Source organism: Triticum aestivum, chromosome 1B, assembly GCF_018294505.1.
Source record: "Triticum aestivum cultivar Chinese Spring chromosome 1B, IWGSC CS RefSeq v2.1, whole genome shotgun sequence".
Lineage (NCBI taxonomy): Eukaryota > Viridiplantae > Streptophyta > Magnoliopsida > Poales > Poaceae > Triticum > Triticum aestivum.
Window position 1 is genome coordinate 692,622,625 of NC_057795.1, and position 22,044 is coordinate 692,644,668.

At 45.0% G+C, this 22,044-nt stretch overlaps 2 protein-coding genes, 1 long non-coding RNA gene and 1 pseudogene across 4 annotated transcripts in view; all 4 read left to right on the forward strand.

Moving 5' to 3' along the window:
• LOC123149772 (chromatin modification-related protein EAF1 B) overlaps positions 1 to 12,432 on the forward strand; it is a 13,690-nt gene extending 1,258 nt beyond the window's left edge. Inside the window, exons 2-24 of one of the 2 annotated variants that reach the window (XM_044569513.1) lie at positions 105 to 339; positions 430 to 484; positions 556 to 644; positions 737 to 2,117; positions 2,194 to 2,313; positions 3,230 to 3,487; positions 3,745 to 3,930; positions 4,113 to 4,193; positions 4,673 to 4,721; positions 4,815 to 5,338; positions 5,425 to 5,469; positions 5,577 to 5,634; positions 5,779 to 5,951; positions 6,525 to 6,563; positions 6,645 to 6,725; positions 7,927 to 8,064; positions 8,265 to 8,381; positions 8,653 to 8,753; positions 8,879 to 9,100; positions 9,200 to 9,285; positions 9,376 to 9,554; positions 10,354 to 11,912; positions 12,012 to 12,432. In XM_044569513.1, the coding sequence (XP_044425448.1) occupies positions 251 to 339; positions 430 to 484; positions 556 to 644; positions 737 to 2,117; positions 2,194 to 2,313; positions 3,230 to 3,487; positions 3,745 to 3,930; positions 4,113 to 4,193; positions 4,673 to 4,721; positions 4,815 to 5,338; positions 5,425 to 5,469; positions 5,577 to 5,634; positions 5,779 to 5,951; positions 6,525 to 6,563; positions 6,645 to 6,725; positions 7,927 to 8,064; positions 8,265 to 8,381; positions 8,653 to 8,753; positions 8,879 to 9,100; positions 9,200 to 9,285; positions 9,376 to 9,554; positions 10,354 to 11,841 (5,559 nt within the window). In that variant the 5' untranslated portion in view covers positions 105 to 250 and the 3' untranslated portion in view covers positions 11,842 to 11,912; positions 12,012 to 12,432. Of the gene's footprint in view, positions 1 to 104; positions 340 to 429; positions 485 to 555; positions 645 to 736; positions 2,118 to 2,193; positions 2,314 to 3,229; positions 3,488 to 3,744; positions 3,931 to 4,112; positions 4,194 to 4,672; positions 4,722 to 4,814; positions 5,339 to 5,424; positions 5,470 to 5,576; positions 5,635 to 5,778; positions 5,952 to 6,524; positions 6,564 to 6,644; positions 6,726 to 7,926; positions 8,065 to 8,264; positions 8,382 to 8,652; positions 8,754 to 8,878; positions 9,101 to 9,199; positions 9,555 to 10,353; positions 11,913 to 12,011 lie in introns of both variants that reach the window. The other variant, XM_044569509.1, reaches the window with a different exon arrangement.
• LOC123082750 (uncharacterized) lies at positions 11,871 to 13,440 on the forward strand (annotated as a pseudogene).
• Positions 13,441 to 13,896: 456 nt separating this feature from the next.
• LOC123149786 (uncharacterized) lies at positions 13,897 to 17,017 on the forward strand. Its single transcript, XM_044569526.1, has 11 exons — positions 13,897 to 14,088; positions 14,220 to 14,258; positions 14,351 to 14,405; positions 14,511 to 14,584; positions 14,681 to 14,811; positions 14,942 to 15,008; positions 15,200 to 15,504; positions 15,623 to 16,105; positions 16,229 to 16,297; positions 16,396 to 16,451; positions 16,543 to 17,017. Exons 1-11 carry the CDS (start codon positions 14,064 to 14,066, stop codon positions 16,556 to 16,558), a joined length of 1,320 nt encoding a protein of 439 aa, XP_044425461.1. The 5' UTR covers positions 13,897 to 14,063; the 3' UTR covers positions 16,559 to 17,017.
• Positions 17,018 to 17,540: 523 nt separating this feature from the next.
• On the forward strand, positions 17,541 to 19,946 carry LOC123149795 (uncharacterized). Its single transcript, XR_006474840.1, has 3 exons — positions 17,541 to 17,635; positions 17,731 to 17,928; positions 18,795 to 19,946. It is a non-coding gene; the product is annotated as an uncharacterized lncRNA (long non-coding RNA).
• The last annotated feature ends 2,098 nt before the right edge of the window (positions 19,947 to 22,044 follow it).

Sequence of the window (22,044 nt, forward strand, 5' to 3'; positions counted from 1 at the left end):
ACCTGTTGTCGACCAGCCCAACCGTTGTCATTATTGCTGCTCTATGCTTTGCCTTTTCTGTTTATTTACATTTATGTTCTGTCTGTTTCTCTCTTCTGTTGCAGCTATTGCCTGTGGCGGTTTGCGGGAAGATAACCGTTTCGTCGCAGACGCCCTGTCTGCGTAATTTCGCCGGCGAATCTAGCGGTGTGTGAGCGATGAATTCTTTGGCTGCTGCGCTATTTTGAAGACTCAGCCTGAGCCGCGTTCTATGGGTGGAATGATTGAATACGGCGTTAGTGTCAGTACCAAGTCTTCACCACGCAGTGTGGCCATTGAAAAAGCTCAGGAGGAGCTCAGGTGGGCTACTGATATAAGATTTCCCTGCATTTTTCTCTGGATGGTTGAGTATGGCTGGTGTATGACTTACAGTGCAATTATGAATTTCAGGCAGGAGTATGATGTCCGTGAAGAACGGAGGAGGGAGCTGGAATTTCTGGAGAAAGTAAGTTTGCAGGTTATCTTCCAGATTGGATATTGCTGTTCCCTTGCTCTAATTACTCCTATTTTTTACAGGGTGGCAACCCATTAGATTTCAAGGTTGACCGTGTAGAATCAATAAGTGTGCAGTCCACTTCTCTCACAGCGGAACAAAATGTGATAAGGTAATGATTGCTTCCTGATCCCGATGTAGCATTTGATCACATTGCCATGAGTTGATTTAGAAGTCTCTTTTGTGCTGTCATTTGCATTGCAGCGAAGCTAAAGGCAGCTTTACGTTTGCTGCATCACCTCGTGGGGATTCAGTTGAGAGTAGTGGCAAACCAGGAAGTTCACTGTGTCGCGAAACCAACACAGCAGATAATCTTATGCTTTTTGGTGGTAATAACAATGGCGTTGTGAAGGAGAAAGTTGTAAAGAGAGGATCCAGAAGAGCTAATGTAGCTCAACCCAGACAGTCTTCTGAGGGCCACAACAATGTAAAAAGAGCTGATGATTCTGGTTTGTCACGCCTTGGAGTGAAGAGCCAGGCATATGTTCGACGCAACAGGTCAAAGCAATGTAGGGAGAGTGCTAACGTGACTTCTGTTACATCTCCTGTACCTGCTACAGCTTCGGAACCAAAAGATGCAAGGGGTGTGGTCAAGGAAAAACGAGCAGATGATCTTGGTGTATCCTATGGTTCAAATTTAAACCAGGCAGGGCCAAAGTGCGACAATGGGCCGAATAAAGCTTCTGACAAACATGTTACAATTGAGTTGAATGGGATTCAAGCCGTCCGCAAAGGCCACCGCATAGTAAAGATCGAACCGGTGGAATATGACGAAATGGTGCCCAATTATGTGAATCGCAATCAGCAGCCTGATGAACGTGGGAAGATAGCTGAAGAAGGTGCATCAATAGAACCCCCTGATGCTACTTCAAAAGCCATTCTAAGGTCATCTTATTCTAGCGCATACACACATGATAAAACAGAAACATGTGCTGCTGCTGAGAAGGTTGGCAATAATCACCTGGATGAAGGTATGGCCCAAGTCCATGTAGGTGAACTGGATAACAGCAGTATGATTCCTGTCTCTGTTGTCCAAGCTGCCACTTTGCACAAAAATGTGACAGATCCATGTTGTGAAGACATTGCCAGTACTATTGACAATGGAGCAGATGATAATAATCCAGTTCCAATGAATATTGATGGAAAATCGCATGAAGACCCGGACATCAGTGGTATTTCTAGCAAGGCTGGTGGACAACCGGAAGATTCTAGCAGGCCTACTTCCATGATTGGAAATTCTAGTCCTGTACCACCTGAAGTTAGTACTCGTGCCCGTGTGAAAGTTGAAATGGAAACTTTTGATGATGCAATGATTGTACAGAAGGATACAAGCTGCTCATATCCAGGACAAATTGTGAACAATAATGGAGGTCCAGGTTTGGAGAGGATTGACAGTTGTCATGGGGATTCTAACTCCGCCCGTCCTATCGTTATAGGCTCTGCTACTTTGGTTGATTCTACACCATCATTAAAAACTGATGGGTCGAAGGCGGAGAGTGAGATTCGAAAAAATGGAGAGAGCGTCAATAAGATGACAGACAAGGAACACGAAGATTCTATCCTTCGAGAAGCTCGTCTTATAGAGGTACTGTTAGCGTTTTTTTTTAATCCTGTAATATTAGTCTTGTTCTTACAAGAGTGAAGATAATTTTGTACAATAGGTGAGTCTCAAGAGAGCTTGTGAACGATCTCCATGTAATATATCTTTAGAAAGGAGGAGAAAGGGTCACTGGGATTTTGTCCTCGAGGAGATGGCTTGGATGGCCAATGATTTCATGCAGGTATTTTCTAACCGTTCTTTCTATTTCTTTCTCAAACTTGCATGGAGGCACACTGAATCTGGTCGCTATCATTTCTGAAGTACTTGTACATTTTTGTCTTATGTAACAATGGGCCCCAAACTTATATTGAATTGCCGCTTAGGTCAGCTCCCTGAACTTGCAAAACTGTGTAACTTGGGTCGTTTACACTTTAATAACTTAGATAAAGTGCAGTGGTTATACAGAAGTAAATATTTGGCAATGAAGTTGATAATTATGGGTACGTTTGGGTTGGAGCCTAGCATAGCCCAGCCAAATAATTGCTGTTGACCCGAGCGCCGGACACACGTTTGGATGGGCACCAACTATTTCACTTGCTAAGGCTCTTGCACCTCTCCAGTTCATCTCCACGCCAAATTGTTGGCGAGACAGCGGCAGCCAAATCGTTTGCCAATATATTGGCGTGCCATCGTAGGTGGGGCTAGCCTGGGCAGCATCCAAACTGACCCTATGTGACTTCAGTTTACTGCATCGATCGTCCACAGACCAACTTAAACGACCTGTGTCTGCGTAGATTGATGTTAGCTTTGGTACATTTGTCCAGTTGACATGCCACCACTTTTAGATAAGAAAAATTCATTGTACCTGCAAAATGCCATATGGATCTTTGATTTGATTGAACTGTATCAGTATTGCACCTCTATTTTACCCGTATGTTCAACAGTTTTAGCTAACTTATAATAGTTCTAATGATCTAAATTGACGCAATTAGCTTGTTTTGTGTGTACTACAAATTTAGGGGCCTGCCGAATTAATTTTCAGATTTGGGGATCTTAGTGATACTTCAGTTCTAGTTTAGGACCTCTGATCCAGTTTACTCATTTTTTTAGAGTTATAGTCATGTTGTCCTAGTGCAATCTGACGGTCTGATTAACAGGAACGCCTATGGAGAATTACGGCTGCATCTCAAGTGTGCCATTGGATTGCCTCCGATGGTCTGGCCAAGTTTGACAAAGCAAGCATTCTTAGAAAGCAGAAAACTGTCAGTAGAATTCTTGCAAAGGGTGTCATGAGTTTTTGGCGTTCAGCTGAGGCTGTCCTAACTACTGTTGGAACAGCTAAAGTGATGCAAAAAAATAATTCAAATATGCTAGGAGAGACAAAGCCTACTGGAACCAAAGCTGAGAAACAACAGGTATGTAAAACTAGTTCTAAGCAACATTTTGTCGCGGTTTGTGTTTATATGTTTCCATGACATGGCACATGTTCCTTCTTAGTACCAGTATATTGACGTATCTTTATGGCAACTGAGTAAAATATAATTCGTTAACCGTTTCATCCTCATAAAATCATGTCTTGAGTACTCTATTGGAATGTAGATCACATCAGGCATCACCTGATCCTGATGTGTCTAAGATCTGTGACGTTGACATTGTCTGTCAATTTGTATAGGGCAATGAAAGCCTGGAAGCGGAACAGTCTATACATCCTCTTCGATCTCATATTCAAGATTATGCAGTTCGATTTCTTGAATATAGCAATCAGGCTTCTGATTCTGCTGTGTTGACTGAAGCACCACCTACACCTGACAGGCCGAATGACTTCGGCATCTTGAAAGTGTCTGATCAATTTTCACAGGTTACTTGCCACAACTTTCTGTAGTGTTGGTGATTAAGTTTCAGTACTTCCTTTTTGCAAGACATCTCATGCTAAGAAGTGTCCTAATAAATACCCGTAGGCACAGTTACCCCTGTCTCTCCAACTAGCAACATGTATGCATTTAACTCAGCAGCGTTGTTTTCTGTTTTTTTCCTGTGTAGGGAAGTCTCTTCTACACAGTACCACCTGGTGCAATGCTGGCATACAGGGAGTCCATGGAATCTCTTTTCATGTATCATAAGGTGAATATACGCTTTATGCATGCTTCTCAAGACACATAATGAATATACTCTGCTTTTTTTTTCCTTTTAGTTTCTTCCTTATGTTTGTCACCTACATGGACTGACAGTATCAGTGTAAGCAATAACATAATTTGTTTCTTCCGTCTTGTTTTACCTTACCGGAGTACTGTATGAACCACACCATGGACAGACACATATATTTAAGCAATTATCAAAACAAGACATTTTAGCACTTCCATGGCCCAAATTGCTGCCCGTGGAGGTCTTCTGTTTCCATCACTGTATGAAAACCCCCTCTGAATTTCTTGTTATCTGGTTACATTTAGTTCATGCTTTGAAGTTCTGTACTGCCTGGATGCCAAGAGAAGTTTTCTAGCCGTTCTTATTTTTTAGACATTACCCAGCGCCCCAGAGTTCTTTAATTTTTGTCTGCAGCACTTTATTTGTGGAAATATGTTTAACAGAGTTAATAATTGCAGAAAATTGGCAACGCTGGACTTCGTTATGATTATGAGGCATCTGCTGCAGGTATTATTTATCAGTACCTCAATTTTTTTCCTATCGTATTTGTATGTATCTCATGCTCTTACTAATGCTTTAGCCTTCTATATTTTGTTTCAGGGTGGGCTCAGGATAATGTCTACGAGGATGAAGGCGAGGCTTCTACTTATTTGTCACAAAAGGGTCACAAGAAGAAACACAGTATGCAGCAGAGGATTAATGGTTCAAGACCATATGAAACTGACGTGTCTTATGATCCGCGCTTGGAAAGCAAGGCAGGAAACCGGCAGTTTGTTTCAAATGGCAAAAGACCTTCATCTTTTGTTGGAGTTCCTACAAAGCGCATCCGCACAGCCGCCAGACAACGAGTTGTAAGCCCATTTCCTGCTAGTGCTGGTGGGACTGCCCAAGTCACAAGTAAAACAGATGTTTCAAGTGGAGACACAAACTCCTACCAAGATGATCAAAGTCCATTACATGGTGGGTCCTCCGCATGGAAAAATATGGAATATGAATCAACAGGTGATTTTGACAGACATGATGGTAGCGAAGCATGGACTAAAGCTAACAAGAAGAAGAAACAAAAGAACCCAGGATACAAGACTGCTCAAAATACAGCCAATTCACGTGCCGCTGCTGTAAAGGTTAATTCCTTAAGCATGCTCCCCATTTATTATTGCTGCTTGGGATGTTTTATCGGAGTAATCTTTTTTTCCTTCTGATGTTTCAGGGACGGGTCTACGATCAGAGATCGCAAGTTAATCAATATGAGCAGGTCCTTTTTTTTCCCAGTTGATATCAGTTGCTGAAATATTCGTTTATTCTTTTTTGGTTTTAGTTTAGTTTGGTTAGACTCAACACTAAAAAACACTTCCTGTGCAGAAGGATTATCTGAAGAAGAGACCAGAGACCCAACAATTTTATTCAAATGGAACAATTGGTACTTCCATTCTCTCTTTATATACATGGCGCACTTGTGGCCTATGTCATACAAGAATTAACTATCTGTTCTTCATGTATTTTGAGAGAAAACTTAAATAGCTCCTTACATGTGGATGAATGTCATGTTTTTATGTTAAAATAGTTGCAAATGGTGGTCAACATGCTTCTAAGAAGCTTAAAACGATGAAGCAAGGGATATATATTAAACAAGAACCTTCTCAAGTTCCATCACAGATGAGCAATATGGCGCCTGCCAATAAAATTATAAAGATCATCACTAACAAGGATCGTGGGAGAAAAGTGAAAGCGCTAAAGGTATTATCATCTCTCTACATTACAGTCACATTCCTTTCCCTTTGTTTGCGTATACACCATATGGTCACCGTCGATGAAACCTTGTCATTTATGATGGAAGGGAGGTTTGTCTGGTTGTGCTTCCATTTATTTTTCTTTATATACCCTACTCTGCTGGAGTCGTGCAATAATAAGGTTTCATTTGATATGCTTGGCAGTCCTTTTGCTACCAGCAGTAGAGAAACATGCTACTCGTAGATATGTTACCGAACTAGTCAGGATAGGTCCAGCTCAGGTTAGATAAGCAAGCTGTATTAAGCTGTAGTTGTTTCAGTTGTGTCGTAGAATAACAAGATATAAGTTAGAAAACTTCATTGAGATATATTGATTGGTAGATGAAATACTTTAGTTTGTTGGACATTCTTGTGGTCTATATATTTCCCTGTTTGTCCTTTTTGGTGTGCAACTGGATTATAGGACGAGATGATAGTTGAAAGTCTCTTTTGTGATTAAGCATCATAGTGTACGGGTAGCACATCCTGCACACGGTTAATTTTCTATGTTGCTTACTGAAATGTTGTATGCTTCTTGCAGATGTCTTCTGGTGGTGGATGGTCAAACTTCGAGGATCAGGTTCTTGTTTGTTTGAATTAGTAACTTTTCCTCTTCCCACTTCAGTTTGTGGTAATGACCCAAATATCTTAAATATTACAGGCTCTTGTTGTCCTTGTCCATGACTTGGGTCAAAATTGGGAATTAGTAAGCGACGCAATCAATAACATTGTGCAGTTCAAGGTAGTTTCATGACTGGGATAAAACCTTTTTCTATGTCGTATATTTTTAATCATATTATTCAAACATGTAGTATGAACTTTGATTTCTTTCCATTCCCTGGATTCTGAGTATTTTTATTGGTTGGTACCATCTCGAATGCACCGATACGGATACGGGTATCAGTATCGGGCCAATACGGATACGTAAATTCGTCATTTTGAAAAAGTGCCAATACGGATACGTTTTACTATTTATTTATTTTTTTCAAAAAAAGGGATTCAGAATGTCAACTGTGACCTTTTTACATGCATGGACTCCATGGTTCCCTGTCTTTAGCAAAAGAGCAGGAACTCTAGAGTAGCTACTCAAAGCTTCATGACCACAGTACTTGCATTTCCATTTGGTGTTGCCCCCTCCAGGTGATTTCTCTATGATTTGAACATGGCTCCACAATGGTGCCCTTAGATTTGTAGGTACAGTAGGAGGTTTAGCAGGAGGAGCCATCTGGAGGCGATGAGAAAAATGAAATCTTCACAGATCAGAGGAGAAAGAAGAGGGGATGAGCTTGGCTGGGCAGGAGAAAAGGAGAAGAGAAGTGTACATATCTGCTTGCTGCGTGACAGGAGGCGTTGGTGAGGAGTAGCAGCTCGTCACCGGCTAGCTGCCGCTGCCGCTGGCCCTGGGTCAGTAGCTGCTAGGTACGCAGCCACCAGCCGCCGCCTGGTGTGAGCTCGGGAGGGAGGAAAGAAAACTGGGACGGAAAGGATGGGGGCATTGGGGTACTAGGGTTGCTGTCTGCCTCTTAACTGGGCTGAGTGGTCTCTTAGATGGGCTGGGCCGTATCCAAAACGAACTGAAAAAGTATCCTTCAAGTATCTGGATTGTTTTAAATCATTTATTCACAGATACTCCTTGGATACGTATCGGGGGCGTATCGGAGGAGTATCGGTATCGGATACGGTATCCGATACCGATTCGCTGGTTGCCTGAAGTATCGGTGCATTCGAGGGTACCATTCAAAGCAAGTTAGGCTTCAATTATATTGTCACTCTTTGCAGTAACTGTATCTTTTCTTTACTCTAAAGATTATATTCTATGGTCTTAAATTTTATCATAATAATTTTAGACACTGTTATTCTTCCATAAATACATTTTCTGAGTCCCATTTTTTTATGTAAGCAGCAGTAAAATTTATGAGTTCAATTGTATCCTATTTATGCAGTCTATACATAGACAACCTAAAGAATGTAAAGAGCGCCATAGGGTTCTTGTGGATAAAAGTTCTGGTGATGGTGCTGACAGTGCAGAAGACTCTGGTTCATCTCAACAGTATCATTTCACCATACCTGGCATTCCACAGGCATGTTAATAATTTCTTTTAATAGCATTTACTGCTTGACAGGGAGCACATATATAGAGTACACAGATATGCTGTTAAACCTTCAATGTTCTCTCTTTGATACTTACCTTTTCAATCTAGGGGCTATGGTAAATATTCTTCTTTTTGAGGAAGCACAACAGACTTCAATTATCTAACATTGATCTTCTTATGCCCATCAGGGTAGTGCCAGGCAGTTGTTCCAGCGACTTCAAGGACCATTTGAGGAAGAGAATCTGAAGTCACATTTTGAAAAAATTATGCTCCTCATGCCAAAAGTGCTATCCAGGCGTAGACAGGTTCGCCTTCTATCTTTCTTCAAGGCCTCATACTTTAGCGGTATAATGTAACTATCTTTGTAACTTTGAAGTTATATTTATAGTGGAGGTTGAGTAAATCTTGGTATAATATGACACTTTAGTGGACTTCCTCAGTGCACTAGTATTTTTACAATAGTTAGAATAATCTTTATGTTCTGTGAAATACAAGTCACATACCTTTGTTTTGCTGCTCTTATGTATACTGGTATTTTTCAGTGTTGCTTATCTTCATGCTTTTCTTGTGCCTTAGGTTAATAGCCGGGAGCTGAAGCCGATCGTACTACCACATAGTTCTCATGTTGTTGCACTTACACAAGCATGCCCGAACAACTTATCTGGGGGCATTTTGATGTATGTGATTGTTGCTTTGAACTCTTGTTTGGATCTCATTTCCAGGAAATTGCCAAGATTTTTTCTTTCTTATATGCTATTTAATTCCTGTCATTTTTCTTTGTGGTCTTGTCTATCTGTTACAGGCCACTTGATCTTTGTGATGTAAATCTGAGCCTCGATGCAGTCACACCTGGCAGCGGGAACCAGATTTCTCATGCAAACGGAATGACACTGTCAAACCAACATGGTTCTGCTGGTCCTACTACCACTCCTACTCCCAATCCAAATTCGAGGTTACCAGGGTCTCCTGGTATGGTTCTGGGCAGCAACTTTTCGCCACCTTCAACACTGAGTGCTCCTTCTAGGTAAATGTTTCAAGTATCCTTCCTAGTAATTGCAGATATTATATGGAGTGCATGATAATTTACAATGTTTTTTCTTGTTTCATGCAATTTCTGCTACAGGGATTCTCAGAAATATGGTGTTCCTAGACCAGCCTCTATACAGGGTGATGAGCAACAAAAGATTCAGTATAATCAAATGCTCAGTGGTAGAAATCTTCAGCAACCTGGAGCTGTTCCTGCAACAAGTCCTTGTGCTCGTATGATGCCTGGTGCTCATGGTGTTGGAATGATGACAGGGGTAAATCGAGGTATGCCTGCAGTCAGGGCAGGCTTTCCAAGAGCTGGTTCCCCAGGAATGCTGAATATGGCATCGACAGGAAACATGCCACTCAAAAGTGTGCAAGGAGTGCCAAATGCCATGTCTCCCGCTGGAAATTCTATGATGAGGCCACGCGATCCTATGCAGATGCTTCGTGTGAGTTTCCTTTTCTCTTTCATATTATTGAAACATCTAAATTGTTTACTTTCACGCATAAACAATTGCCTAAAAGCGCTTGCTTTTTATCTGTGGTAAAAAAATTCCATCCTTCAAGCAGTGTATGTCTTAAGTTCAGATTCACGAGTGTTGCTTGCTGTTTGTTATTGCACAAGCTTTCTTTTACAAAACTTTGTAAACAAAGGGCCGTCCTGCCATTTTTAAAAGTTTTCTGAGGAACAAGTAGCTTCTCGTGGTAACCAACATAATAATTAATTATGTGACAAGTCTCTACATGTCTGAAACCTGCATAGTCTCTGTTATGTCAAGGTCATGTTATTTGCTACGTTTTGAGTCACTAGTTGCCTGCTTATAAAATATCCCCTTGTTTAAGTAAATGGAAGTACCTTTTTATGAAATATTTGCTCATATCATTTTCAGACACCTATTTGAAACACTTGTATGTCTTAGTGGTAGGACTGCCCTTTGTTTACACTGCATGACTGTCAAGTGTCAACTACTAAAACAAGGTTTATTTACTAGTCATGCAACTTTGACATTAGATGGTTAAGGTGACTGTTGTCCAATATTCACTAAACGAACTATTAAGCTTAAACTACTACTCCCTCCGTTCGGAATTACTTGTCATAAAAATGGATGTATCTACAACTAAAATACATCTAGATACATTCATTTCTTGGACGAGTAATTCCGAACGGAGGGAGTACTAAACTTGTCAGTTGTGAAAAATCAACGTGATTCAGAGTGCTGATGGGATACTCTCTTTTCTTTCTTTCAGCCTGGTCAGCAGCAGCATATGGTGAGGCCGGAGCACCACATGCAGGTTTCACAGGGAAATAGTCAAGCTGCCCATTTCAGCAGCATGAATCCATCATTCTCCAAGGCTGCAGCTCCTTCACCTCTTCAGCAAACCCAAAGGCCACATCAGATGTCACAACCACTGAACATGTCGGGTAACCCGCATCTTTCTCAGACCCAAGGAACCAGCCATCCAAGCCCACAGCAGCAGCCATATTCTACTATGCCTATGCAGCTGGCTAAGGAAAGACAATATCAACACCGTTTGGTGTCTCAACAGCACAACAGCCTTCCTGTAGCAGGCGTGGTACCTGGTGTGCAGAACGGACCGCAGATTCAGCAGCAGAACCATGCATCTCCGGTCACTTCAACCCCTTCTTCGCAACCACTAGTGCATCAGAAGCAGCAGTCTGCACAAAGCCCAACAGATAGCTCTGCAATTGCCAGCCGACCTGCCAATGCTACAGAACCTAAGCAGAAGAAGCAGCAGGGTCAACAGCAGCCTAGGCAGAATCAACAACAGAGGAACCAAGCTAGTCAACAAGCTAAGCTTATGAAGAGTCTAGGACGAGGAAATAGCACGGTGGCGCCTCAGACTCCTGCAGCTGACGCAACTCCAGCCAGTGCTGTTCCTACAGCTTCCAAGAAACAAGTTCCTGACAGAAATCTGATGCAACATGGGCAAGGACCCTCGGCTGGTAATAAAGCGGCAACTTCAGTTACACCTCAGCCTGGGAATCAACATAAGCTATATGCCTCGGTGCAGCAGCCTCCAAATATCGGTAACCAAGGATTGGTGCAGGGTCCTCCTAGTCACACCGTCTTCGCTGCACAACCGCCCCCACTCCATTCCAGGTACCCGGTGAGCACGCAGCAGCGGCCGATGATTCCAGCACAGAACAACATCCAGAGAATGATGATGCAACAAAGCCTCCAAATGAAGCCCGACTCACAGATGGACCAAGTCCAACACAGCCAGGCGATTCCAGCTACACCTACATCTCACAGTTCAGAGGCAGGCAGCCCTGGGCTTTCAGTGCATGACCCAGCTGCAGTCACATCGACGTCTAAGCCGATCGGCTCCCCCAAGGACAATTTTGCCGGGAACGAAACTTCAGTGCCATTGTCGTCTAGCCAAAGCATGCTGCAGAGGCAAATTTCAGGTGGAGCATCATCCAGCCAAGGCATGCTGCAGAGGCAGATTTCAGGGGGAACATCATCCAGCCAAGGCATGCTGCAGAGGCAGATTTCGGGCGGGTTGCTGCCTGTGCATGGACAAGAGGTGGGCGGCTCGTGGCACCACCAGCAACTGTCTAGGCCGCACCTGCCTCCTCCGCATCATCAGCAGCAGCCGCAGCATCAGCTCCAGCAGAGACCAGTTGGTCCAGGCAGCATGTATGCTCCCCCAAACCCAGGGTCAGGTGCTGCGGGCGGCATGTATGCTCCCCCGAATCCAGGGCCGGGCTGATGGAATCCCGACACCGGCTGGTCGTATGCATGGAGCATCCCTTGTCTCTGAAATCCAAAGTTAGTGTACAGGTACGCCCTTGTTTCCCTACCAACTTGTGTTTAAATTTTCGTGCTGACTATTTATTATCTTGGAAACTGATGTTTTGACGTTTGCTGTGTGTTTGTCAGGTGTCGGACCGATGTATGGAATGGAATGGAACGGAACGGAACGAAAGTCGTTGCTGACAGTGGTCCTGAACAAACCGACTTTTGCTGTTTTGTTGTTAGGTGGTAGATAAGAAGATGATTTGGCAATGCATTGCCACCCCTCCTTTTTGAGGTTTGGTCGGCTGGTTGCAGTCTAGATAAGTGAGATAGATTGATATGATGATGGAGGAGGAAGGAGGAGGAGGAGGTGTTTTGTTTTCCGTGTCTCGTCGGATGGATGGATGATAACCGGAAGGCTGTACATGCTGCTGCTGCTTATGCTTGTTGGTTGGTGGTAGAGTCAGAGTGTCTCTTGAGTGACTGTATAAATTTGTTGTCGTTTTAACTTATGACAGTGGTACAACAAGTTGATTAAATGCGACAGTGAATGGTTGAAAGAGTTCATCGTTGCATTGGATCTATCTATCTATCTACTTGTACCTCATTCGTCCCAGCAAACGGAAATGAGCTGAGCGGCTGGCTGTTCCATGCTCCAGTACAGATAGGCCATCCAGTTCAGTCGAGATGCTCAGCGGTGAAAATGAATGATGGAAAGCGATATCTGTACAGACAGATAGATAGGGGAGCTGGCTGGATAGAGTCTTTGGCTTGGCAGATGCGCAGCGGTGAAAGTAAATCAAGGAAAGGAAAGCGATATCTCGTCTCTCGCTATCTCTCTCCCGAACCCCCACCAAATTCCACATCCACCATTCTTCTGTTGCCCTGATTGATTGTTTCTTGTGGACGCCATGGCCGCCCACGGCAAGCCCAAGCCCAAGCCGCCCGGTGCCCCCGCGCCGCCGCCGCCCCCACCACCGCCGCCGACGGCGGCAGAGGCGAAGAAGGGCTTCATGCGCCGGATGTTCCCCTTCCTCCTCGCCGTCAACGCCTTCGTCGGCGGTCAGTACCCCCATCCCGATCTCACTCCCCTACTGCTACTCCGCCTTCTTCTCTCGTAGAGATCCAAGATGCCCGGCCATGGCGGCCTCCACTGTTGCAATCCATCCATTGCCCCACTGGGGTTTGCTTGTTTCTTTGGTTTATTATTATTATTAATCACTCTTGCTTGGCAACCTGCAGCCTACGTGCTCGTCAGGACCTACTACAAGGACTCCCCGGCCAAGACCGCCGACTCTGCTTCCGCCACTGCAACGGCGTCCACATCGTCTGCCGCCGCCGCCGCCGAGTCCACTGACCCGCCGGTGGCAACGCCCGCCAAGGTGCTCCCGCCGATCCCCGAGGACGAGCAGCGCCGGGTCTACAAGTGGATGCTGGAGGAGAAGCGCAAGGTGAGGCCGCGCGACGCCGCCGAGAAGAAGAGGCTCGACGACGACAAGGCCCTGCTCAAGCAGATCATCCGCGCCGACACCCTCCCGGTGCTCTGAGACCGGATGCGTGGATGGGTGGATGAAGCTCACCGCCAGATTGATCGATGTTGCTGCTTGCGTCTGTCATTGCTTTGCCTCATGTCTCTCTTCTCTGCTAAAGAGAATGGTTTGCTTGGACTCTTTAGTTAGTTGATTGTGTCGTGTGGCACTGTTATTATCATCATCTTATATAAGTTAGTACGACGCCGAGAGGCCCATCTCGAGCTGTTTTATTTTAGTTGTGTGGATGCAGACAGGCTGGTCTTGTTGCTTGTGTTGCCCTGTGCTTCTTCAATATAAGGATTTGATTCGTCTCAAACGAGATATTCAACTGATTGTTTTCTGTGGATGTGGATGCAAACTGATTCTTTGCAGCTGGCCCGGGGCACAATTTCGTTCATTCAGTTAAATAACTGCGGCCCGGTGCAAGTGTGGTCAGTGTCTGTATGAGTGTGAATGTTGGTCTGTGACTGTGATAGCAACATCAGGAGCCAAAATTGAGCTCCTCCGGTGGCCCCAGGAGGCCTGGCTGGTGGCTACAGATAGCCACACATCCAAAGCTGCCTCAAATAACATCCACTAGCTCAGCTGCTGCTCCTCCTCCCCCATACTCCAAGATCAGAATTGGAGGGCTTCTGCTGCAGCATCAGGCAGGCGTTCAACAAGGATGCCGGGCAGCATCCGAATCTCAGGCGAGTCATCCCCCCTCTCTCTCTTCTGATTTGCAATACTTTTATCCAAAACTTGAATATGAATCAAATAACATACTGTTGTGCTGGAGGCGAGAAATTGACGGTGTTCGTCTTTTGCTTTTGCTGTGCAGACATTCAGCCGCCGGTCACCGCCCCACTCTTCTTGCAAGGTTGGTTGCTATCCTCTGATTTCACTCTACTTTTCCCGTTACTTCCATCGCACTTCCTGTTCGCTAATGTCGTCGTATCGTTTTGGATGCAGTTAATGTAGGGAAGAAAGAGTACAGCGGAGACATAGGGCAACACGGATTCTCCCTGTAATCCCATTCCCATATCGCCTTTCGCTAGTTTTTACTTGCGTTTTACCTTTCTAATTCTGCGCATCGAGAATGTATCTCACACCAAGATGATAATATGTGCAGTCCTGTTACATCGATTCGCGATAGCATGGTGATGACGCTGTACAATGCAGACAAGGAATTGGTATCCAAAACAGGTTTGTTTGTTGTTGGTTCATTAAGCCCTTCTTCTGTTTATCATCTGCACGCCTGTCAATTAACGCGCGTCGCAATTTTTCTGCAAATCATCACAGAGGTGAAGACAAAGTTGATTGTTGAGTTGGGAACCATGGATGCTGTTTTTACTCTTGATAGTGGAGGGACAATTATTCTCCAGTTGCAGTTTTTTCTCAGCGATGAAGACCGCAAGCGCATCCAAGAGATGGTGAGATGCTTCTTTTATGGTTTATGCTATTTCCATGAAAGCTTAAAAACTATTTTTTTTCTTGAATGAAAGGTTCAGTTTAAGTTAAAATATATATTATATGTGTTTTTACTGTTTCTTTTTTATTCAGAGGAACTCTGTGATGAAAAGAAAGCAGCAAGAGCTGCTTGGGAATGCCGATGAACTTTATTTCCAAGGTAATTTGCTATAAATTATATTTTTTTAAACGCACATTTGGAATTCCATGGAACAAATTGAGCATTAGGTGTGTCTCTGTGTGTGCTCCCTGAATGAAAGGTTCAGAAAATTAGTCACCAGTTAAAATGCAGTTGATATGAGCACCATGCAGGAGCTCTGTTTCTTACAAATGGCTTTCAAATTTTATCAGAAGACAGCCCACTGCCTAAAGAGCATGCAGAAGATATCCCCGGCATCCCAAGCAAAGATGACCAACTGACGCTTCGGAAGAGCATGTCGTTGGATGATCTGAAAAAGAGGGTCGTCTTCTCCGAAACAAGTGTAGATTCTGGCATGGTGGCTTCTAAGGACCTACCGTTGCAAATTGGTGGTAATACTTCGATGCTCGAGGGTCCCATCGACATCAACTCCAAGAAAGGACAGGGTAAACCAAAGAGTAGATCAAGCAGCGCGGTGAAGAAGATGATAAGTGCCTTCGAAAGCAGCTCCCCACAGGTTCAGAACCCGTTCCTATACAGAGAAACGATCGTCTTGTTGCCTAAATTCTGTCGTCACACACTGAAGAAAGTGCAGATAATATTACACCGACTTCTCAAGTTTGCATGGCCTGCAGGGTCTGCCTTCGGTGCCAAGGATCAGATCAGAGAGCTCGTTGGAAGAGATGCCATCGGTTTCTTCTTCAGAGACTTCCACCAACCCTTCACGCAAGCCTCCTACTCCCGGTGCATCAGTGGACGCTCCAGGCCGCACCCAGACAGGTCCCAGGCCAGGGAAGCAAGCCATGATCATTGGCAACAAGAAACCAAGCACATCTTCTGGAAAGACCGGCCCGTTAAACACACAAGAAAGCCGAAGACGGAGCTCCAGGCAGAGCGCAGGAGCGAGCGACATGATTCGCTCGGAGAAGCGGTCAGCGGAAAAGCGCCGGCGTCGCTCCATTGGCACCTACTCATCGGAGCAGCAGGTCAACCCTTGTGGTGCGACGTCTAGCGTCGCGTGGATCAGCCATCCGCACGTCTGCATCACCACTGCGAGCAGGCAGCTGAAAGACATTGTTGACGTCGAGCACCTGAATTCGATGGAGAACTTGGGGAAGGTATGATGAAAACTAAACTGGTGTGATGCTAGCTGTATGCATGATGTTGGTGCTTTACTGCTTGTAGCTTCTCCTTGCTACTTGATCCGTCCTGATATGCACCGTCATGAACTTGTGGAGCAGGGCGCAGGTGACGGCGCGGCGCGGTGGCCTGATGGTTTCCCGGTGCTGAATGGATGGTTGATTAACCAGGTAAGTATATACTCACTGCATTGATCTCTCCTCTTGCCGATGCTCGTTTATTGAGAGTTTACCAATGATATAACCTTGGTAATGAAATGGCAATGCAGGGTGTGCGTGGTGTGATAGTGATCATAGCTTGCGGAGCTGTGTTTTTCAACAACAGGTGAAGAAGAGGACGAGTGCAGTTGATAACTTATAACTAATATCAGAAGCTGCGACCGATGAGGCAATTTATTTGTGATGATAACTCGCAGTTCAGTTATACAGTAGAAGGGTAGAGGTGGCGTGGTTAGAGAGCACGTTGAGGGCACATGAAAGCCAACATGAAACAACATGAGGAAGAGCAGCGCCGGGTCTACAAGTGGATGCTGGAGGAGAAGCGCAAGGTGAAGCCGCGCGACGCGGCCGAGAAGAAGAGGCTCGACGACGACAAGGCCCTGCTCAAGCACATCATCCGTGCCGACACCCTCCCGGTGCTCTGAAACGAGGGAGGCTCACCACCACCAGACTTGACTGCTGTAGAATAATAAAGTTGTCACTGCCTGATTGATGGTTTGGTTCCTCTCTGCTAAGAGAATGGCTTGATTGGACTCTTTTGTTAGTGCGATTGTGTCGTACGTGTGCTACTGTTATTATGCTCTTATTTATGTGGATTTCTTGCTTCTTCAAGATAAGGATTTGGTTTGTCTCAAAACAAGATGGTCAAACTGATTCATTCATGTGTCACAAGTTTTTTGTTGTTGTCTCTGGATGCAAACTAGTACTAAATAGTTCTCTCAAGCTTGAGTTGTTCCCTGTGGGTGTTCTTACAGTGATGTGCCAGCCCAGCCTATCTATTCCCATGTCACTGAAATTTTAAGTCCAATGCAGCATTGCTGAAACTTTCAGTACAAAAAAGCGAGAGATAGAGAGAGAGAGATAGAGAGTTACTGAAACAATCCCTTCCATTCATTCAGTTAAAACCCCGCAGCCCGGTGTAAGTGTCATTGTGGGTGTGAATGTAGGCCTGTGATGGCAACAGCAGGAGCCAAAAATTGAGCTCCTTGCTGGTGCTTACAGACAGCCACACATCCAAGCTGCTTGAATACCATCCACTAGCTTAGCTGCTGCTCCTCCTTCCCCATGCTCTAAGATGAGAACTGGAGGGCTTCAGTGCACCGCCGAGCAAGCATTCAATGGATGCCAAGCAGCATCCGAATCGCAGGCGAGTCATCCCTCTCTTATGACTGATTTGCACTGCTACTTTCTTGTGAAAAAGTTTGAACAAAACATCATACTGCTTTTGTACTGGAAGCAACAACTGACAGTGTTTGTTTCTGTTTTTACTCTTCAGACATTCAACCGCCGGTCAGCACTCCTGCATTTCCTGGTTCTACTGCATTTTGCTTTTTCTTCATGCACTTTTCATTTGCTAAATCAACCTGAAGCTGTTCCTGGAACAGGTCCTGCTGGTGTTGATTGTGGTGATCCTATGATGCCTGGTGCTCCCGTTGTTGGAATCATGACAGGGGTAAATCGAGGTATGCCTGCAGCCATGGCAGGCTTTCCAGGAGCAGGTCCCCAGGATTGCTGACCGGTGAAGTGTGTGCAAAGAGTGCCAAATGCTGCAAGTGTCTATTCTGGAGCCATGTTTGCCTATGGTGAGGCCACACGATCCTATGCAGATGTTTCGCACGAGTTTTCTTTTCTCTTTCATATTATTGAAACATCTAAATTCTTTTACTTCCATGCATAAATCTTTTCCTAAAGCGCATGCTTTTTATCTATGGTCAAAACTTCACAAGGAGAAGAGCAGTAATTCCTAAGAGTTGTTAACTAGTGTCTTCACAATCATTTCCAGTTGCTCCAGCTCGATGCAGCACGGACGTTGCATGACTTTTTCATTCTATCCATGCATCGAGATTCTAAGATTTTGCATTTTGTCAAACAAAATTGCATCCTTCAAGCTATGTATGTTTTTTTTATGTTCAAGTTCACACGAGTGTTGCTTGCTGTTTGCTATTGCACAAGCTTTCTTTTACAAAATTTCTGTAAACAAAGGTGGCCCCACCATTTTCTAGAAGTTCCCGTCTATGAGCTTTGCGTGTTCTCTACCAATTGGTTGCTCCAGTTTTTTGTAATCTTATGTCAAGGTTATGTTTATTGCTACTTTTCGAGTTAGTAGTTGCCTGCTTAGGAAATACTATTACCTTGGTTAAGTAAATGGAAGTTAGTTTCATGAAAAATTTGCTCATATATCATTCTCGTACACCTTTTTGAAACACCTGTATGTCTTAGTGGCATAAGCTTTTTCGGACTGCACGAGCACGACTGCTAAAACAGGGTCTATTTAGTAGTCATGCAACTTTGACATAAGATGGTTAATAAAGTGACTCTGTTGTCCAATCTTCACTAAAGTTTAAACTATTAAACTTGATAGTTGTGGGAAATTAACTTAATTTCTTCAACCTCAATCTGGATTAATGTGATCCACAGAGTGCTGATTGGATACTTTCTTTCTTTTTAGCCTGGTCAGCAGCATATGGTGAAGCCGGAGCACGACTTGCAGGTTTCACAGGGCAACAGTCAAGCTGCCCATTTCAGCAGCATGGATCCATCATTCTCCAAGGCTGCAGCTCTTCAGCAAACCCAAAGGAACCAGCTACCCAAGCACACGGCAGCAACCATGTGCTACAATGCCTATGCACCTGGCTAAGGACAGACGATTTCAACACCGTTTGGTGTCTCAACAGCACAACAGCCTTCCTGTAGCAGGCGTGGTACCTGGTGTGCAGAACGGACCGCAGATTCAGCAGCAGAACCAAGCATCTGCGGTCACTTCAACCCCTTCTTCGCAACCACTAGTGCATCAGAAGCAGCAGTCTGCACAAAGCCCAACAGATAGCTCTGCACTTCCCAGTCGAACTGCCAATGCTACAGAACCTAAGCAGAAGAAACAGCCGGGTCAACAGCAGCCTAGGCAGAATCAACAACAGAGGAACCAAGCTAGTCAACAGAGCTAGGCTTATGAAGAGTTAAATTTAGGACCAGGAAGCATGGTGACACCTCAGGCTCCTGCGGCCGGCGCCTCTCCAGCCAGTGCTGTTCCTATGGCTTCCAAGAAACAATTTCCGGACAAAAAATTGACGCAACATGGCTATGGTAATAAAGCGTTGGTTTCAGTAACACCTCAGCCTGGGAATCAACATAAGCTATATGCCTACTGCCTTGTCAGGTTGAGGTTTATGTGAACCATCGAACAACTGACACTGAATTCAGAGGCAAAAAGTAGCGCAAAGAGGGGAAATTGCTGGGGTTTTAGCGACTTGCAGATGCGCATATAGAGGCCAGCCGGAGCACGGTGGCTAGGGTTTCAACCCAGTGCAGGAATGGATGCCTCTCCAGGCCCGGGGTCTTGGCTCAGCCAAGGCATGCAGCATAGGCAAATTTCAGGTGGGTTGCTGCCTGTGCACGGCCAAGAGGTCGGCAGTTGGTGGCACCAGCAACAGCTGTCTAGGCCGCATCTGCAGCCTCCGCATCATAAGCAGCAGCAGAGCCCAGTTGTTCCAGGCAGGATGCATGCTCTCCAAAATCCAGGGTCAGGCTGATGGAACCTTCGATACTGGCCGGTCGTTTACTTGGAGCAACCTTTCTATCTGAAATCCAAAGTTACTGTACACGCACACGCTCCCCTTACTGATGCTACATTCCCTGTTGACTCGCTGTCACAGATTCTGTCTTCTAACTGTATTGTAAATTCAGAGGTATAATGTAAAATTCACGAAACCACGTGGATGTATATTCCTGAAATTTGTAATTACCTCGACATGCAAAAAGCTGAGGGGCCGTCGTGCTGCAGCACTTAACACCAAGCTCATGATGTATTGTTTTACATTATGCATTCTGGGATGTAATGTAAAATCATGAAGAGGCTGCTCTGCTTCAGTTTTACCTTAAGCCATAATATTATTTTGAAGCTTCAGGAGCAGTCATATCATATCATATAGTAACATGGACATATATATATATATCCCTAAACGCCATAATATTCTGTTGAAGCTTGATGAGCACATTGGAACATGGTCGCATGTTATCCCAATAGGATAGGTGGTGGTATTCCTTCTTAGTACTCCCTCCGTAAACTAATATAAGAGTGTTTAGATCACTAAAGCGCTCTTATATTAGTTTACAGAGGGAGTACCAAAGTAGCCTTGACTGATGTCTTTTTTACCTTTCTTCTCTTGGCAGGTGTCGGACCCAGCTCTTATGTGGGATCAAAGCTGCTGCTGCTGACAGTGCTCCAAGACCAACCGGCGTGTTGCTGATCTCTTATTCACGTTGATTGCATGCACCAAGGCTAGAGCTTCGAGGGAGGGTGTCGTTGGCAGGCAGGTACCGACCGACCGACGACAGATTCGGTCATACACTCGGGACTGACGACGGGTTCACTGTTCAGATCAACCTGCTTGCGGCCTGCAGTGAAGAGGAGCACTCACTAGTCATGGTGGCAGCTTCTGTTTCATTCCTGTTGTATCACGGACTGCAAATTCAGCAGCGAAATCATGCATCAGATGCAGCAGCCTGCACTTCCCAATTGACCTACTACCAATGCTACAGAACCTAATTAAGCTGGGTCAACAGCAGCCTAGACAGAATCAATAGCAGTGCTGTTCCCACGGCTTCCAGTTCCAGGTAGCAAGTTCCTGACAGAAATCTGATGCAACATGGCCAAGGATCTTCAGCCACAGCTACATCTCACACAACGTTTAGAGTCGGGCAGTTCCGGGCTTCCATCCATAAACCAGCACAAGCATGAGGCGTCATCACTCATCAGTGCATGCACGTGTCAGGCCACATTCCTGGCAACTCTCAAGAGTTCGACACTTAGCTGACTTTAACTCAAGGAACGGAACAGTTTTACTATTCCCGCCATCTCCGACTCGTTCCAGCCGTCCGATCGGCATTTCCCGCCATGGGCGAGTGCAGCATGCATGCCAAGGTGTGTAGTTGGGGAGATTTTTAGCTGATCTTCTGATGTACTCCAAGGTGGTGCAGATTTGTAAGCCTCAACGCTGACAATCAGTCTGCAATTCAGCTAAGCAGGAACCCTGTTCATCATGGGCGCATCAAGCATATTGACACGCGTTACCACTTACATTCAAGAGTGTGTCGAGAACAAGCTCGCCCGTTACAGTGGAACACGTACGTCAGTGCCTAGAATCAGCTTGCTGACATCCTGCGAGGACGAAGTTTCACGAGCTGCGGGAGCGCATCGGTGTTAGTAGTCGTCAACAAAGCTCAACATGCTTAAGGAGGCGAGTGTAAGTGTTAAGCTCGTCGTGGTTCAGTTTCGTCAGAATCTTCACTAGTTTCAGTTTTGTCGGTTAAGTCCGTTGATTCTTTTTCATCTGGTTTGTCTAAGAAGTTCATCCTCGCTAAATGTCAATTTTTCGTCTGGTTGGCTGCTCAAGTTCGTTGCCTGACGGCCGCATAACCCACTGTGTGCACTTTGTGTTGAGGAGCCTGAATGCGCCGCACATTTGTTTGCTACCTGCTCTTTCACGAAGGACCTCGATCCGAGCTTGATGGTGACTTTTGTCAGCTGGTGGCGGCGCTCCAGTATTACGTTGGACAAAGAAAAGGCGAAATCTTGGTGGTCGACGCTGGAGCAATTATGGACCCAATCCTTTGCCTCAACCTGAACTCGCAGTTTCTTGTTTTTTGTTTCGCATCATGAGAGAGTAATTCTCCTCAACCACTTTAATCTTGTACTGTAT

What these genes read in the sequence shown, in the direction of transcription:
- LOC123149786 (XM_044569526.1), top strand. Translation starts at nt 14,064, where the DNA reads ATGCCGGGCAGCATCCGAATCTCAG. An exon ending in GGGCAGCATCCGAATCTCAG is followed by an intron (nt 14,089 to 14,219) that starts GCGAGTCATCCC and finishes TTTGCTGTGCAG; the next exon opens with ACATTCAGCCGCCGGTCACC. An exon ending in CGCCCCACTCTTCTTGCAAG is followed by an intron (nt 14,259 to 14,350) that starts GTTGGTTGCTAT and finishes TTTTGGATGCAG; the next exon opens with TTAATGTAGGGAAGAAAGAG.